Source organism: Haemorhous mexicanus, chromosome 8 (genome assembly GCF_027477595.1).
Source record: "Haemorhous mexicanus isolate bHaeMex1 chromosome 8, bHaeMex1.pri, whole genome shotgun sequence".
Classification (NCBI taxonomy): Eukaryota; Metazoa; Chordata; class Aves; order Passeriformes; family Fringillidae; genus Haemorhous; species Haemorhous mexicanus.
Window position 1 is genome coordinate 24459391 of NC_082348.1, and position 19981 is coordinate 24479371.

The window sequence follows — 19981 nt, forward strand, 5'->3', positions numbered from 1 at the left end:
CTGAACAATGAAATTACACTGTATAAACTATTTATCAATTACACACAACAAGAAACCAGCCCCAGTTCTGCTGAGAGATGAATAGGAGCACATTAATGCAGGCATGCACATTTTGACATGGGAACAGAAACAGTATTTTCAAAGTTTTCTCTAAAGAGATTGCTTGGATCTTTGCCTTTGGGCAGGGGCTAGTTCTCATTTTCCAATTTCAAATATTTCAGTTAACAAAGCAGTTTAAGAACTATGCATATATGTTCTATGCATCATTACAATATAAATTTGATTTTTCAAATAGGTGAACATAGAGGCATCAGGAATTTGAAATGATGTTTCCTCCTCTCAGTTTAAGAAAAACATTGGTTTTTGGAGGTGAACAAGAAACTGCTGCATATTTCAAACACAGACATCACTGTGAGTAATACAACAAAATAGGTTTTTACCCGTATGCATATATATATATATAGATACACACATACAGAATGTTATAGATAAAGTCTGTGGTTTAGACTATACATAGCATAAAACACTTTGGAGAAACAGTCAATTTCCTGCAATAGTCTCTCTTGAGGCACCCAGACAGCAGATGATAACAAAGGCAATTGAATCTTTGTATTACGAGATAGATCACACTGTTACCTGGCAAACTAGATGAGCTGGAGCCTGACTTGATACTGGAGCTAGACAAGGAGGTCCAGTCATATGCTGATTCTGTTCTCTTCAATGCTTCCTGATAGTTCATGTATAGTTGCTTCCCGTACTAAGCAAAATCACAAACAAGTTTAACAACTCTATACAGGCTGTACACTATTTTCAGACTGTTGAACTCTACCTCTGGCTTCTCTATTACTTCTTTCCTCCTGCCAGTCCCCCCAAAGCAACACAGGCTCTATGTTAAGGAGTTCAGGTAATATTAATAGTATTAGTGAATTGCTGAAAGAAAGAAAAACAATTTATTTGTGCTAAAAGAGACAGCGTCAAGCAAGAAATGGCCCAATGAATAAACTAAGACAAGCTAAGGATCTTGAAAATCAACTCTATGTTCTAAATTCTCTTTTCCCATAAGCCTTCTTTTTTAAAATCTGAAAGGAGTTGGCTAAAATCTATCTGTGATGTATGTCAGAACTGTGCCACGTGACAGGGGTGCAGCAGAAACAAGAAGAAAAGCCCCAATTACTGAATTATTATAACAAAGCCTATAATAATTTTGCTAAGGAATGAAAAATGGAAGAAGATTTTACAGTTCATGTTCAGAATTGTTGAACAGAGGGAAATCAGATATACCATGTATTCTGCTAAGTAACTGTAAATGGTTTTAAGCAGCTGATGACAACTACTCATGACAACAGTGTGAGACTGCCTGGGGGTTACCTTAGCAATGCGGATGCCATTGATCCACTGGTGTAGAGTTCTTACATCATCACAGCAAAGATATTTGATATACTGGGACTTCTTCTGGATCTGAGGATGCTGCAAAAAAAATTGTGCATTCTCATCAGTGTTTTCATAGCTAAGAATGCAAGGAAAGCATTTATTTGTTGATGTCTACACAGATAAATGTAATGCTGGAAGCTCTTCAACAGTAGTGTGTATTTAACCCCACTTAAAAATGTTCCAGAATATTTCAGGAGGTGAATTTCAATGGGGATTGCTTGACACACACATTTGGAAGTGTGTCCAGCACATACTGATTTCAAACACTAAGAAAGGGCTAATCTTTCACTATTCTAGGGCTGTAGTACTTTCTACCCACCAAGAGTCTCCTGTACCTATGGACTGACTCACCACTTGACAGAGACAACTGATATTTCACCTTTCTCTCACATAAAATTCCCCCAAACTAGAGGAAAACAAAAACACTGGTCTTCTCTGCTTTTGCAGTCTTAAGTGAGACATTCCCCAAGCGACATGCTGTTAAGCACAATTCTATTTTCAGCTTGTAGAGCCTTCAAGGTTCCCACTTTACTGATACAGGGCTTTCATCTAAAATAATACTTGCTGCTCCCACATATATGTATAAAAAATGTGAAGGCACTGTATTTATCAATTCAGCAGTCAAGAAACAAACACATGTTTTTCAAAAATCAGACACTGGAAATCATTCTGGATGTACTATTCAGTTGTTTTCTGCCCATGCTATAGAAATTACAGGTCTCTCAGCTGTTGGGGTAACTGAACACCCCAGTTCTTATTATTTCCTCTGTTAGCTTACAGCTTAGTGGCACAACAGAGCTTTGCTAGAGGACTGTAGGTATTTAAGTTTTACTGAAGACTGTCTGAAACATATGTCAAAGAACATCTAAGGTTTTTCAGAATATTCTATCCTGTTGCCTTCCAACACAATTATTTTAAAATGAACATGTTTATGTCCTTAAAGAGAATATATACAACAATTTTTCTTATGATAGTAGATAATTTTTTTCATTTTTCACTACCAGCCTGCTACACATACATGTTGCATAACAAAGAAGAGTCCATAGAAGCAAATACAATTACTTTGCTAACAGACCAGCTTCTTTCTGGACTTGTTCAAAACTTTGGTTATATAGAAATAAAAGAATTTTTCAGAAATCTGACATTTAGGACCAAGGAGTTAATTTTATATATTAGCACACAAATGTTACACTTAACAATAGCACAGCACCTGATGTGAGCACACTAAGTTTTGATATAAACAAAGGAGTAAAGATGAAGACAAATCCAGTCTGAACATCAGTAGAGAATTGGGCCTTCAGTCTGTATTTGCCATTTACTTGTCCCAAAGGAGACACTTCCTAGCTTCGTGAGTCTTTGTGGCACCAAGCTCTATTTCTATTTTTAAAACTGTGTGGTTTCCATACATTAGTACTAATTGAAAATATTGATGTAACATTGTAAGAACTGATGAAGGCAGAACTGAATCCTGCTTAATATAATAATTTGGTGATTCATCAGTTCCACACAGAAAATACAGCTTCACTTGGTGTAAGCTACCCAACTAAATCTACCTCATTATTTTACTTAGGGACAATTCCTCACATTTTTGAGTCTTCAGTAACGTTACCATTAAATTTGATACTCAGAATGGCAATAATTAAAAAAAAAAAATCTACTTTGTGCGATAAAAAGTCGGAAAATAAAATTTACTATTAACCTGTCCAAATGATATAGACAAAAGTGACATGTAAGTAGAAAAATCAATTTACTTCAAGGAATTTATATATACCTACAAATACTGACATTTTTGTTTGCATTCAATGACCTATTAGAACATGGAAAACACTTCCAGTTTTAGCTGTGTACTTTCTTAATTAATATCATGTCCCATATTTAATATTCCTTGTCTCCTCAGTGGGCTCAAAGACACATTGCCCTGTCCACTGGAAAATGAAATCCTTTTTCAGGCAGTGGACAGGCAGCCACACACTCCAGGCACAGTAACCAGTCTAATGTACAACACTACGTGAGCTCCAGAGCAGGGAGGTGAAAAGTGAAACTAAAAACATCTCTTGTTACTTGCACCGTTTCAAATCCATGAAGACATGTTACTTGCCGGAACACAGTGTGAAAGCTTGTTTTAAAACAGCTTGGTGCCCAGCTATCTTGCAGGAACTGACACCATTCTGAACACTATGTGGGAGTCAACAGAAACTAGATGTGTTCATTCAATTAAAATAACTTTATGAACTCCAGTCATTAGATGTGTTTAAGATCAGGTCACTGGTTTTTATAACAGTTTTTGCTACTTGTTCTTTCTACCTGTTGTTTATATTCATTTATACCTCAGTCATTTATACTCCTTTGCAACATCCCTTTTCCCTAGGGTTGGCCAATAAAGGGTAGACTTGAATCTTTAATATTAACTCCTCCACTACACTGGAACTACACTGAGACGATAACTCCCTGCAATTAGCATTTCAAGGGGTATTATCTCTTTGAACCTAAACAGTTGTAAGGTACAGAGTTGCCAAATGGAAAAGAAGACTTTAGTGCATGTTTTAGAGTGTAATGAACAATTAAATAGACTGGCACTCATAAGTCTGGAAATAAAAAAATTCAGGGCAATATGAAAACTTTTATGAAGTCATGACCAGCTCAGAGAACAGGCAACAAGTGCTCACACTGTATACAAGAACTAGAGGAAAATTAGATTAAAAGCAGCTGATGGTTCAGAACAAGTAAAACTGTATTCAAGGTACAGCCAACTGCTACAGTGTTACCTTTAGCACTAAACAATAGTCTGTGGGTGCCTTGTATTTGTTCCGATAGTCCTGTCCATAGTAAACACTGACATGGTCTAGCTGGAGAAAGCACACAAGATCCCGTGAGACCTAGTGAATACAAAAACAGTCATTTACAAAGTATCTTTATAAAAATCCACACACATTGACACAATCAGTCTAATGCTAAGATCCAATACTAATATGAGGTCTAGTTAAGGCCAAATATTAGTTTCAATCTGATTCAAAAACTACAAACGCAAGAAGGGGATACAGCTATGCATAAACTCTTTCATCACACCTTCATTTTTAACCAAATTCAGTCTGGTTTTTGTGTTTTGTCTGCATTTTGCCTTTTGACAACATTTTACACTGGACTACTACTGTTTACTCAGAGCAGGTTCAGGAGAAAGTAAGTATGATTGGTTGATCAGGAAGTTATCAGCTGCTGGTTATATTTCACCTTGGTAATAATCAAGGTGTCCAAATTCCAGTGTGACTGTAAGTAGAATTCTAAAGATGTTTGGCATTGAGTGTAGGGCAAAGAATTTCAACAGACTACTTGCATACAGATTGTTTTAATGAAGCAAAAGATTGTGGAAAGAACATCTGACATGCATTCAGCTCTAAAGGGAGCTGTTGTGCTGATAGAGATTTCCTCTTCATTCCCAGATGTGTGGGAGGTGGACTTCCTGTACTGGGAATCATCTGATGCTGTCAAGACTGATGGATTCATGGATAACTTGAACTCACAGTAGTTCAGCCTTGAAGCTGTAATGCATTTGTAGTGTCTTCCTACTTATTTTGCATTACTGATATAGAGAATAGCAGTAAGTGATCCTGAAGAAATGGAATTACCCATACGAGTTTCAAAAAATGTAGCACCAATTGGTCCAAAAAAATCCCATTTATATGAACTAACATAATGAAATTATGCAGACATTGTGGAGTTGGTCTGATACTTCATGATCGACATTTGCAGAGCAGTTTGGTCCTCCATCCAAATTCTGCTTCAGCAAAGACCAGCTTCTTAGCTCCACCAAAAGCTTTTTCTCAAGTATTTCTGAACACCTAACCCAAGAAGCAGTTCCATGTATTCTTTAATTTTTAAACTGGGGTTACACCCTTCACATCAAGTGCTGCCATAAAAATTCACACACTATTTTCATGATAAAACCAGCATTTTAATTAAGGGATATGGCACTTGGAAAGGCACAGCTAAGCCAAAACTTAAAGCCAACTCTTGTGTGCACTGTTTACCAGTAATAAACAATTCAGAGCAATTGCTTTAAGTAGCATACCTTAGCCTTCCCTTTAGGGACATAGTAGATTCCAGAAGCCCGAAGAAGGAAGTAACGTTTCTTCCAAGATTTCTTACCATCCTCTTTCAGCCACAAAACTCCCTCAATCTCTGGCACAGTTACAGAACTTCCACAGAAGCATTCCTGCCAATAAACAGAGCAGTTTGGGAAACAGACAGAACAGAGCATGCAGTGGTTTGTTTTGAATGACTAAAATTCTTTATCCGAGGAATGCACTTGTAGCAGGGACAGCTCTTTTTTCACATGAGATATGAACTACAGATAAATCACAGAAGCAATATAAGGTAATTCAGACAAGCACGATAGGGTGTCTCAACATTTGCTCAGTGCAACAATGACAGAAAAATCATTAGCAGCTACTGCAAAAATTTTCTGACCACTGCTTCTCAGTAATAGATCCCCCATGGCTTTACTGGCTTTAAGGTCACAAGGTCACCTTATTTAGCCTCATATGTATAAGCACACACAAACCTAACTGTGCATCCATCAGACACAGCTGCAATTCATTCCAGGAGTACTTTGCTGCTACTAACTGCCCACAACACTGCAACTTCTGCTAACATTCTATTTATAAAGAACTAGAGGAGAAAATCAAATGCTTAAAATACACTCCAGATTAATATGCAGCAGAGACTTATGAATAATCTTAGAAGACAGAAACAGTTAAGCAGAATAACAGTTCTCTGCATATTGTGGCTTCAAACAATTTTTTCATCCACACATACATACACTTATATGTATGTATACATACATACACTTATTAAAACCCATATTAACTATACATTAATAACATGCATACGCTATTTTTAAGTTAAACTGTTTTAAGTTTAACTCAAAATTAAATACCCCAAATAATTACCTTTGGTAACTATGTAAATCATAAACATTATTCTGGAAATCAAGTGGAACTTATGGCACTTCAGCCATGTCACAAAAGTATTTAGTTTTCAGCATATGAAGGCTATATTTACTGTGTGCTTTATTTGCTCCACACTTTTATGTCCTTATTTCTGTAAAGTGGTTAATGTGTTTGATAATAATTAGTTTTCTGTCATGCATTTCTTAAAATTCAATAATTTGCTTTTTTAATTTTAAAATGTAATTTAAAAAAAAATTACTGCTTTGCTTATTATCAAAATTTGAAATATTAACTTAAACCTGTCTCCAGACCCATGCTCTAGAATTTTGTAGAAATGAAAATTTGGAAAGTGCTAGTAAAAATTCTCTAGCACCACAGGTTAAAAAAACAGGTCACAAAATACAGATCACAGTTCTGCAAATCTCAACTTGAACTTAATGGTTTTAGCTATAGCTAGAGGCAATCTCAATTTGATTATCACTGTGCATGGTATTTCAGATACTAAACTAAGTGCAGAAACTTTTTTTAACTGATCACATCTGAAACAGTGTTACATTAAAACAGCCATTTATCTCAAACAGAACACATTCCATTCACAGTCTTCCAGAATTACATTCTGCTCTGTCCATCAATTTCAATCACCACAACCTTTAGCAGCTTGTTTTCATGCTCCAAAATGACTACTGTGTCCTTTCTGGTTTGACATTCATACCTCTAGTAGCACCTCTTTATTTCTGTCTGCCATCTCGGAGGTTTCTTTCTTCCCCAGAAGATAGTTCTGTAACAAAATAAAGTTTACTATTTCTTTAGGCATTCTGAAATCAAGACAAATGGCGTTTCTTGTTTTCTGTAGCAGTAAGAACAAAACTTGTAGACTAATTGAAACTGTCAGACTGCTAAATAATACAATGAAGTAACTTATAATCACCTTTACCAGAAATATCAATCAGTCCATACTCCTACCTAACAGCCTCATAACACCACCATCCTTCTTTTCTAAGGATCAAACAGCTCTCTGTTACAATGCATCCAGAAATGAGAATACTATGAACTTGTAAATACCCCAATAAAAATATAAAAAACCCCCGGAGACCTGTTACATACTGTCGTTATTTCTGCATTCAAAGAAGCACACATAGAAGCAATGTACTTCTTTCCACCTTGGTCTGAGTTTTACTGAACAGAAATATTTATTTTCACAAAGAATTATAAATAAATATTAAATAAATAATAATAAATTCTAAATAAAATACTTGTCAACTTCTTAAAAGGACCTTAATTATGTACAGGCACCATATCTTATTTAAGAAGTTTTTTACTCTTATTGAGTTTGGAAAAGACTGGGACAATGAACAACATCTTCCTAATCCCTAGCTCTAATACTGGAAAAAACTCAAATATTCACAAAGTTTTGCCAGTTCAATATTTTAAAACAAGGAGATATATTTGGTTTATGCTGGTAGCTCACTCCTGTAACAGTGCCTACTATATGAACTGAGAGTAAACCTATATCTACAAACTTTTAAAAAGAATGTAGAGCTTTGCTGCTTCAGTGCAAAGCACTTGCATAAGACCTGGCTTTCAGATCTTGTTTGAAAAGAAATAAAATCAAGTAAACTCATGTCCCATAGGATGAACATGCAAAACTGATACCCAGTTTAAATCCGATACATTAGCATATAGATGCCATACAGATATAAAAATAATTTATAAACTCAAAAGGGAATACATTAGGTAAGAGTTAAAACAGAGATCAAGTGATATTACAGACAAGAGATCAAGTAAATTTTCAATGCAAATTCTTCCAAGAGCCACCTCCTGCTTTTCTGTTTCTCTTCCTCCACTGCCCTACAATACTGCAGCGCTGCCAGATACCAGGTCTGTAGCTACCATTTGAGAGAAGAGGGGTCTTTGAGGCCATTTGAGAGGAAGAGGAGCCTTTGTTTTCCCAGCCAGGGAGCAGGAAACACAGGTGACTATAGGCAGGTCCCAGCTTGCACAGGAAGGGGCACACGCTCTCTTCTAGACTCTTGTCATTTGACCATGGAGTGGCTGTTCTCTTAGATTCTGTCTTCCCCTTCTTGCCAGCAATGCAAGAATGCACAGTGGAGAGACATTACTATTAGCAATATCTGTCAACACCTTTCTCACATGTTTACATAATTGAGCAGCACTAAGTATGGGTGTAAATCCCTGGAAACTGCCTGCCTTCATATGCATTAAAGCTACTCACAAACACATTAGCAAACAGATTGCTTCAGCTCATGGTTGCCTCTTAAGGATTGACTTTGTGCCAACAACACTGTGGATGTACATAGTGCTGAAGGGTAAAGTTGCCTGGCATTTTAGCACAAACACAAGTACCAAAATGAAAGTATGGAAATGAATGCTATCAAAAAAGTAAGAAACTGCCATCAGCCATATACACATTTAGCACAAATCTCAGGCTTACCTGTGGATTCTTGAAAAGTGCGTATTTCTCTATACGTTCCACGAACATTAGCTTGTTTTGACTGTCTCTTGTCCAGTTTAAGAGATTTTCAACTAAATTTTCATGATCTTCAAAGATCCGTTCTGCAACAGTAATAAGTGAGCAGATACATTGGGATCTGTTGCATTTTGTGATAGAAAGTAATCTGTAGTCATTTCTAAGAGACAAGGCATATATGCAGAGAAAATAGAGTTTAAGATCTACTACAGTGGGGAAGAAGTTTATGCTAAGAGACTTAGTCTCTCTTAGTTATGCTAAGAACTTAGTCTACTTCCAGACATGCCTGGTTTAATTTTTTAATATCCAGTCACTCAGCATGGACTTCTCCTATCTTCAAGTTTACAGTTCCATCAACACATGAAATGTTTTAATTTTTTTTATCTGAGAAGGCCTACCATCCTGCAGGAACACTGCAGATTAAAATGATAACATTTCAAAGTTAATGAGCACAAATAAGAAGGTTATCACATTTATGTGTTCTCTGGTCTACAGAATTCCCAGAGGAATGGATCGGGCAGCTCTTTTGGCACAAAACTTCTTTCTACATCCCCAATGATTATCTCACTCATAAAGTATCAAAAAGTACTGGGCAATGATCAGAAGGAAAACAAAATGCTTCTGAAATGCAGAATACCCATAGCTAGTAAAGGTATTGTAAAGAAGTCTGAAAACTGACACTGTCTATTTCCTATGATCTCCGTCACTCAATAAATGATGCATCAACAACTGCCTCTGAGAACTTTGGTTCTCAGTACAAGCTCTGAGCTTTGACTCTCCATTGAAAAAGTTACCACTAGTGCTAGAACTTCAGAATACTGAAAATAGACAAAAGAGAACAGCATAAAGAAAAAGAGGAAAATTTACTGAAACGGTAGAAAATAGCTGAAAATCCTCACTGCAAAATAAAGAAGAAGAAATCTTTGGGAAACCACTAGACCAACTTTCTGATCCTTTAAAACACCCTGAAGCAGAAATTTCAGATCATTCTGAAACAAGTTCAATCATGAGCTTTATTACATGAATTAGCATTTACTACATTAATGAACAGGATGATGAACATTATGAAGACAAGTATTTAAATCATTCTGAGAATGTAGGCTACTGCTGCATCAATGAATAAGAATTAGAAATTATAATTATTACTTACCCATTTGCAATTCAGAGATGGTTTCCACTAATGACCAGTCTAAACTGTAGCCACAATGTGATTTGTCCATTAGATTGTCTAATACTTGTCTCACTGTTTGTCTCTCATCCACCATCATTGTTTTTGAGCTGTCATCAGACATATGGACTCTGATCACCAACTGTTAAGCAGAAAATTAAGAAAACAAAAAGAAGGATTAATCTGCCACATTTCAAATAAAAATAAGGTTTCCAAGATCTTGTTTATTCTTCTAAAGTTTTCTTAAAGTAGCAAAAAATTAATTCAAAACACTCCCTGAAAATGTAAGATGTCATAAATGATGGTTAGATATTTTTACCACAGACAGTTAAGAAGATACTGTTCTCCTACAGCACAAGAAAGTAAATATAAAGGTATTTCCAACACAATGAGAAAGTTCTTCAGTTGTGTGTTAAGAAAGAAAAAAAATCCTTCCTGCTGAAGCGTCCTGATAATAAAGTGTCTTTCAGACAATATCTACATGGAACAAACATAGACATAGAGTTCTGCACAAGCTTACAAAGAATCAGAATTTTTCAGATGAGCAGTTTAAGCTTTCTGCCTGCTTCCTACAGTATTTTCTAAAAATGGTTATTATGTAAACAATATAGCAATACTAAACCTTACTTTTCTGGGGAATATGAAGCAGTAGTGTGAAAAAAACTGCTTTTAAAACACAATGGTTTTTCATAGGCATTTTAAAGAGGTCATTGTCAAGAAACAAAAATCCAGCCTTTTTTTAAACCAATCAAAATACTTAAGACAACAGATTCTTATTGCCAATCATTATTTTTTCCATTTTTACATCTTGTTGAGCTGGAAAAGATAAAACCTACTAGCTGTAATACACTGGTACAATTGACTTGTTAATTACCATCTTCCAGCCAAGACAGTTTTTCAGCTTTTGATCTACAAACAATGAAAAAAGCATTTTAAGCTACTGAAAAGCTCCTGTCATAAAATAAAAATGCTAAATTTTAAGGGCATTCTGTATTCTTTGAGAGTACATCAAATAATGGCAGTAGACTTTCTCCATTTGGTAATCTCTCTCTTTAGTCTGGAATACTTCTCCATTTAGCACTGGCAAATCCTGCTATGCATAATGAGAAAAGGCTTGTGAAGAAAAGTCTATGAAGAAAACAGGTACAAATTTTAAATATGTGACTGCAGAACATACAAGAACAATCTCAGGAGGCTGGACCTTCATTGTAGTTCTGGGGGAAAGTTGGTAAAATCTTCCCAATGAGCACTAGCTGAAAAACAAGCAATTCCTTAAGAAAAACATCATGTTATTCCATATCCTAGGCTTCTCCTGATTAGGTCCAGTCTAGATGGGAAAGCACATTACCACTAAAGATTACAACACTACAGTGTTCTTATTTTATAAAGGGCAACTTAAGGCTAATAGATACAAATGAAGTTTGCCTGCATTTTCCAGGTGAAAAAAAAAAAATAAGGGTCTTATAAATGGGTATAACTAACTCACCTTTTTCACTTGTGCTTCTTTAATCTTCTCTAATGCAACCCTAATCTTCTCAGCTTTCAGTTTAGCAGCCTGTTCCTCCTAGGGGGACACAACACACAGTTCCAGTTAACACAAACTTTAGTAAGGTTTCAGTAGGTTTGAGGCTACCATGCTTTAAAAAAATGAACTGAAATGCTGATTTGCTCACCTATAAATGTCCAACTATTCCCTAGTGATGATGAAAACTATTACTTTTTAAGGCAAAAAGCACTCCTATGTTGAGAGATACAACTGCCATTAACTCCATAGGAACATACTGGAGTTATATATTTTGTATAGACATTTCTCTGTTCTCCTGTACTGTAAATACCCTTATGCTACCAAATACTTTAGCATATTATATATTTACAGTCATAGCTTGGCACAATACATATTCAAAAAGAGTATACAATGGAGTACAGCCAATAGATTTTTGGTTGATCAACATAAAATGCAAACAGCATGCCAAGAAGTACCCGAATTTAACAGCACACAGAAAGAAGGGAAACAAATCCTATAACTAAGATTCCATACTACATGCAATGGTTTGAAAGATTTTAAACTGTTAAATCCATTTGCAGTAAGAGATTTGAACACTCACTTTGTCTTTACTAAATCTAAGTTGTATTTTAAGACACAAGGTGAATAAGCATTCTTTTGCTCTTCTATGTAATAGATTTTTATTACAATTGGAAATGCATTAAATATTCAGGTAGCTTAAATCTATTTGCTGACGCTAAAGAAAACTGTGTCTTTTTAAGACTAGCAATAAAGGTTTTTAAATTCTGGAGATTATAGATATTTCTGCTGAAATTGCATTTGAAACATGAAGCTAAAAAGCAACCACTGTTTTGAAAATGACATATGCAATTTTCAGACTTTCAAAATCTTAAACTGTGGATCTTCATTGTAATTAATATCTAAAACCACAATTACTTTAAAATCTCTAGCACAAACAAGCTTATTAAAACCCACACAAACCCCTTCCAAAATATTCAGTATCCTTAAAAAAGAATAAATATTTTCTCTAGAGCCAAAGTACCACATCTCATCGCAACATTCAGCATGCTGTAAACATTTAGTTCTCTATTGCTTTCTTCTGGGGATGTAATTCATAGTTTCTTTACCATGTGTTTAGATGACTGCTTTTCTTGTAAAAGGCAAGATTCAGCTATTCTGAAATCCAGAGAGTTTAAGTTTTGGCTTCTCAATAAATTACTAATATTCATACCAACTGCTAAAAAACATTCCCTTGCTATTTATTGCACTCTTAGTAGCTTTTGGTCCTTCACATCTGTGACCATCCTGTGCACCATAAAAAACCATCAGCTGGATAGACCAGTATGCTGCCTTGAAACATAATTCTTTTCACTAAAATGAAGCAGTAAGTTGACACGAGCAGAAATAATGTGAGCCTGAAACCTTATCTGGGCACTGAATTACCCAGGAACATTGCGTTTACGAGTCTACAGGGAACTACGGCTTTTTATGCGCAACAGCAATGCTGTCCTATAGCTTAGAAAGGCTACATCAGATTAGCATTCTATGAAAAACAAACCATGCCATGATAACAAGAATCTTTTATTCTTCCTATTTCTTACCATTAACAATTTCAATGTGTAGAAATATATTGTTATTAAAAAATTAGGCTTCACAGCACCGAGCCTGACGGCTCAAGAAGCGCTTGGACAACGCTCTCAGGTACATGGGGTGACTCTTGGGGATGTCCTATGCAGGGCCAGCTGCTGGACTCAATGACCCTTGTGAGTCCCTTCCAACTGAGCTTACTCAGTGATTCTGTGAAAGACTTTCCAGTTCCTAAAAGTGATGCTATGCACCTGTTCATCATGAAATCAGCAAAAGCAAAAGACTCATTTTACCATATATTTGGAGAAACTGTAATTCATGGTTTTGAAAAGCTGCTCATTAACCCAATCAGCACAATTTTCCAGCTCATTTCACTGTACACCAGTGCAAAGCACCAGGAGCACCTGCCCACCACAGTGCACAGGCAGCAACATCAGGGCAAGCAAAAAGCAGCTGTGACCTCTCATATACCTGTGCCAATACAGCTAAAACATCTTTGGCGATCTCAAAGTTTATAATCCATCATTAACTAAAATGCTCTGGAAAATAGATAAATATGTAGACCAAAGAAGATTTTAAGGACTTACTATTTTAATATGTACCAATCACTTTTAATTTCCTACTCAACTTAATGTGGGTCCAGAGATTAGGATTCCTTATACTTTACTAGAGTTCAACATAATCAGTTTAAATTAAAAAACCCCAAATTGAAACAGAATTATAATTATCAAAATAAGAACTGGTTTCAATGAGCAAAAAAATTATAAAAAGAAGTCTGAATTTAGTATCTGGAAAACACAGCAAGGAAAAGAAAGCAAGAATTCAAAATGCCTCAGAGCATATAGTAGTCCAAGATTTTAAGCTATTTTGAGCAGTAATAAACTAAGCTCAAGCCACTACTGCATCACTGCTGATGTGGCAAACAATGTTTCATGGGAGAAGGATGAAGAACTATGTATTTTGATTCCTTAATAAAATTATGTATTAACTCCCCAAAACTGAAACCCATGTATTGTTTTCTCTCCTAACGGCCCAAGAAAACAGTCCCCTGTCCATCAAAGTCACCTGAGAACAGCACTTAAGACACATACACAGGTGTCTCCTCCCCCTGTACATGAAAATAACACTGCTTCTATCCAGGAGGAAGCACATGCCATCCATCTGCTTGTACTAATAAGCTAACAACTCTTTTCACTGCACAGGGAGACAGCTGACAGATGGCAAAAATACCTGACTGCAACTGCAAACTATTTAAACTGTTCAATGCCACCAATCAACAAGGCCAGCACATCCAGTCCAACCACATCTACCTTGTGAATTTATTTCCCCTTTGCTAGCAAATACTGGCAACAGTGATGGAGTTGCTGAAGGATTACAAAGAGGCAGGTAAAGGGCAGGACTGCTGCGCTGTCCCAGCTCCGCAGGGGTACAGACAACGCCGGTCCCTGCCATGGCCACACACCTGTGTCCCCTGCACAGCTCACAGAGCACAGTGCTGCTGGCACACGGCTCTGTCACAGACTGATCCGGAGAACTGGCACAGCAGGCAAGATCCCACAGCAAGCAGAACCAACTCCCTGCTTTGACTGCCTTACAGGCGCAGACAAGCCTTGGAAACACACCAAGGAGATACACACACACACACACACACACACACACACTTACTTTGTAAAAACACAAAACATAACCACCGCCGGCAGGAAAAGGATATTCTCTTATTGTAGCAATATGCATCACTGTCAAATTGTAACAAATTCCTCACCTGACAGGACTCTTCCGGGACTATTGTTACACTTGTATTTTAAAGCTTTGAGCTAGAATTGCTTTTGGTTTTGGAAAACATTGTATCTGATTTGAAGAATACTTGCCAACATACTTATGTATAGAACTTGTTAATCCAAAATATTCAAACATATTGGGAACCAAAATGGAAAATGCATATGACTGCAGAGCAATGGTCTTAAATTAATGATTTTCTTCTTTGCATTTATATACCAGAACTAATTTTGAATAATTTTAGCCTACAGTGAAAGATCAGAAAGAATAATACAAAAAAAATATAAAGTTGAGATGACTGTAATATAATGACAAACACTGTTTCCTCCCCCAGTTTCCAATTAAATATGCAGTTGCAAGATATTCCAGCCATGTTTTAGTGGTAAAGATGTGCAAGATGCATGCAATGGCAGATCTGACCTTGCTCAAAAAATTTTGTGCCTCACATTTCTAGATTGGGGTTTTTTTTTTCCTTCATTTTACCATTTTTTAAGTGTTATTAACTAATCTCTTTTACAAAGATAACAAATGGAATGGAAACAAAAAGGGAGGGGGGCTTCACTTAACAAAGGTACTTAGAAAAGCCAGTAATTAAATGTAAGAGGTAAGTAACTAAGTCCACATTTTCTTTAAGTTAGCAAGGTAGATACACAACCTACAAAATGCATAAAATTAAGAAATTTCTTCTCTGTTTAATATTTGCTTTTTTTCTCTGATTTTTTTCTTTGAATGCAGATAAGATGATAACTAAATAAACAAGTAGCATTGACTTCTGAAGGACTAAGATCAGATATCTACTGTTTATTTTCCCAACTACAGTCTAGCCTTGGGCAGAAAGGCAACCACGTGTTCTGCAAGGAATCTCCTTCTTGCAGAGCTTGTACTGAAACAGAGGCTCCTGCTACCAGAGAACACCATATTAACATCTCCATTTGCACCTAATTACTCAAAACTTCAAGACAGTGTGTGTGCATGGTTGTGATGCAGAAGGGATCTAGTCCACAGCTAGAACTTTTAGAATTAGTTATATTAGCAGAGGACAAAAATGGTTCTAGTCTCAATACAAGATGCAGACATACCAGAGAAGGGGAAGAAACAGAAACAGGTGAAGACAGTAAGAAACAGGTGACACACCAGGGACACCATCACAGACCTGCAATGTGATCCTACAGTCAAAAGATCTAACACCTTGGTGCAAGGAAATGCCCCATTTCTTGGGACTGCTTCACTCATAGAGAGGCTTATCCAATGTTACAACAAGCTGAAGAGATCTAAGCAGCAAAGTGGACTTCCATTTCATCATTTTGCTAAAGATATTTCTGCTTGCAGGAAGTTAGAAGAGAACCAGTATGTTCCATGCCAGGCCTGTGTGCTCAGGAGTCAGCAGTGGAAGGCACAGCTGTACTGAAACAGTCACAAGCTGACCAACATTATCCTCAGGAAATCAGAAGGCTCACCAAAAGCACCTGAATCAAAGAGCTGTGAAGCCTAATTAGCTAACACAAAGATTTCTAAATACAAACATTTAACTTTGGAGTGTATTAGAATACCTGATAGGAGCTACTCCATGGTCATATGACATAAAGGGATCACTTAATGCACTTAGTTCCTGTATGGTAACAAACACTCATCCCACACATAAACAACCAGAAGGGAGGATCTGCAGACACATGGAGATGAAAGAAAATTGTGGTTTCTTTGTGCCACAGCTGTTTTTAATCTATTTGCAATCAAGCCAGTTGCTGTTTTTGGTGGCTGTTTGCTTTGTTGGGCAATGCAGGGGGGCCAAGAGCTATTGAGGTCAAGGCAGAGGTATGGACTTAAAATTTAAGCAAAACAATCACAAGAGCAGAAGATTACTTGCTTTTGGCTGTTTGTACTCCTCTGGAAGACAGCCTGAAAATCTGTTGTCAAGATACATGCTGAGCATCTTGAGAAGAATATTAAGATATTTTTTAAAAAGAAGTGAACCCATTCTAAACTTTTATTGCAAAATACAGACTACTTATGCCCAGTGAACATTATCCTTATTGTTTAGAGATCACCAAATTGCATTTAGTTACTTCAGGCTTGCCTGAGGTTTCTCCAGTAGAATGCCTGTGAATTAAAAAAAACCCACACAGATATGGTTTTGAAGTATGTATTAGCATCAGCAACATCTGACATTACAGCTACATGAAGCTGTTTGTCCTTCATCCCAGCCTGTATTTTCACCAGCGATTTGTAGCTTGCCCTTGTCCTCTAGTTTCAAAAGGAAATACATATAAAAGATACAATTTTTAGCAAATTGAATGACAATTTGTGATCTCTTAGTACATTAGTGACCTCCTTCCTGTGAAGAAAAGTAATTTATAATCAAGATTTGTACATACCTGGCTCATTAGACTTACTACAACATTCTCCCCACTTTATATTCAGTCAACGTTCAAAATGTTATAAAAAATATCCCATTACTTACTAGTTTGTCTTCAAAACACAGCAAGAGAACTTATTTTAAGGCTACTAATGGCTTTTAAAATGACTAAACACTCTCACATATTTCACTAGGATCTTTTCTTTTTTTAAACTAGTGAATGGCAATAGGAACAAAAGAACTTCTAGCTCATTACATTTCCTTTTCAACTAAGGCATTTTACCTGCTAATATGGCTATTAAGTATTTGTCAAGAACTTGAACACTTTGATAAATCTGCAGAAACAAACAATACAAGTTAGTCTTTAAAAACACCTTGGATAATCAGGAAAATCATGTAAGTAAATGCAGAAGTTCCTGGAAAGGGCAGGGGTGGAGAAGCATAGCACACACCAAAAGCATTCTTTCTACATAGAAACAGTCACATACAGTAGAAAGAAGCATCATCACCTTGGTCAGCAAATGAGAAGGCTTTCCTGCAATGTTTCTCAGAAGAAGGGAGGTTTCCCTGTCCAAATAGGAGTGCTTGTGCAGAAAGAAAGAGAAAGAACATAAGTCAAAGGAAGTCAGTATAGTAATTTTATGGTGTCTTGATTACAGAAGATAAAGCAGAGTTTAAAAGAAAAAAACCCTACATCATCACTTTTTTCCCCTCCCATAAAAACATGAACATTCCCAAATATTATGAGCCTGACACACTGATGTAAAAGCAATTGTGCTTTTACACAAGACACTAATAAAAGACACTATTTTAATCTTCTCTTGTACAAAATGTCACGCAATAGAATTAAGAAAACTTCTGCTTACCTGCCACTGATTTCCTTTCTGCAAGAGAAAACTTAGTTGTAAAGACATTTAGAACTACAAAAGTAAGAAAACACACTCTTACAATGCTTTTCAAAATCCTGTCCAGTCTTCTAAAACTAAACATTCTATTTTCACTGCACAAACATAGAGCCACTATAAATTGGTCATCTGGGAGACATCCTAGTTTTATGCTTTCTACATGGGTTGCTGTTTCATTCTTAAAGAAGAAAGATATTACCACAACAATAAACCAACCTAACTTAAAATTCACATCCTTTTTTTTTAAATTACTTAAGTCTCTCTTCTCTTGTATAGTCCAAATTATAAAATTACAAATCCCCGTGCTTCTCTTGGGAAGATAAATTAGCAGGAAATATATTTTCATCTGTTTTCAAAATGGGAAGCAAAATCAGTAAAGGAGAAGCAGCCAGTAGAGAAAGACAGAAATCAGTTAATGACAGATCCCAGTGATTATCTTCTCCAGCACCTGCTACAGGCAACAAACCATCATCATGCAGCGATTTGCAGAACCACACGGTCTAGTCTGCTAAAGAAATTAGACTAGTACTGGGGCACTTAACAAGAGCATTTAAACAACTTAAAGGAGCATGAAGTAAATCTCCTGTGTACCACCACCAAGTTTTGTCCCATGTGGTCACAACTCTCAGCCTTATTTGTTGCAACGCTATACAGAACAAGGCATGACAACTATACATGCCTACTCTACTCTTGTTTAGTAATTAGCAATACAGAATCTCACCTCTTCTTCAGTGCCACAATAAGGTGTAGTATGAAAAAAATGAAGAGCCCATGTCTACAACTTCCTGCAAGGCAATATCAAATAGTGTGGAGAATTCAATTCCAGCAGGGAGAGTTTACCTGATGTGACTGCTGCATGCTGGGATGAGCAATTAAGGATCTCAAGGAGGCTTTAAAAGTTACACCTCAGGGAAGACTCTACACAGCATTTGAAGTTAAACCCAGGCTCCAGCCAAAGCTCCACCTGGGTATTTAGCCACCAATACAGACACAGGTTATGTTACAGAGTAAATTATTTTTCTGCTTGCATATTAATTACTGTCTGTATTTACATCATATGTTTTAGACACACAGCAGTGCTGCCTTGCTCAAACCACACTACTGAGGGGCTGTAATACTGGGTATAATTATTCACAGTCATACTGAATTGTATCCTTTCTTACACAGAGGCTCTAACTTCCCACAGAGTCAGTTTAGGATAGTCTCCTTAAAACATACTGCTACACAACTTGCAGAATAAAATGGGTTGGCTCAGTCCAAACCCCAAAAGTATACATAAAAATCCCGTGACATGTTCAAGGAAACTTTTTTTTAAGAGGTTCTTCATAGAGTTCTTCAGTCATCAAGGACTGATTAATATGGATCACTTTCTTGGTGAATGGAGCACTGCAGTAGAAGGAATACTACAATGTACACTTGCAGCCTCTTCCTTAAGAGTCAGTCACCTTCTGTCTCAGCCTGTAAGTCAACAATAGTGTCAATAAATACATGACACTGAAATTCTCCTTAAAGGAAATACTATTTGCTGGAGAATATTTCTCCTACAGGGAAGGTCAAGGTAGGCCAATTAACTTTCTTCCAGTCTCAGTCATCTCAGATGCTGCTATCTTGTATTTAACTCCATTATCTCCACTAAGGAAATTCTCCCCCAAAATGGGAATGCCATATCCTTCTTACAACATAATAGCCACTTGAAACTTTGATAATGATATTTTACAGGAATAGGGGTTAGCCAGTAAAATGTGGAACACCAGTGTGATGAGAACTACCTATGGGAATTGGAGCTGCTGAGCTCACATGCCCAGAAACAGGAAGGTAACAGC

General features: G+C 36.5%; 1 protein-coding gene across 2 annotated transcripts in view; it reads right to left on the reverse strand.

Moving 5' to 3' along the window:
* The window catches only part of RAPH1 (Ras association (RalGDS/AF-6) and pleckstrin homology domains 1), an 81077-nt gene that overhangs the window by 13523 nt on the left and 47573 nt on the right, over positions 1-19981 (reverse strand). The window contains exons 5-13 of one of the 2 annotated variants that reach the window (XM_059853236.1): positions 17763-17837; positions 11520-11597; positions 10016-10175; positions 8830-8951; positions 7090-7155; positions 5498-5641; positions 4197-4307; positions 1369-1467; positions 637-757 (exon numbers count right to left, since the gene is read on the reverse strand). In XM_059853236.1, the coding sequence (XP_059709219.1) occupies positions 637-757; positions 1369-1467; positions 4197-4307; positions 5498-5641; positions 7090-7155; positions 8830-8951; positions 10016-10175; positions 11520-11597; positions 17763-17837 (976 nt within the window). The remainder of the gene's footprint in view (positions 1-636; positions 758-1368; positions 1468-4196; positions 4308-5497; positions 5642-7089; positions 7156-8829; positions 8952-10015; positions 10176-11519; positions 11598-17762; positions 17838-19981) is intronic. The other variant, XM_059853235.1, reaches the window with a different exon arrangement.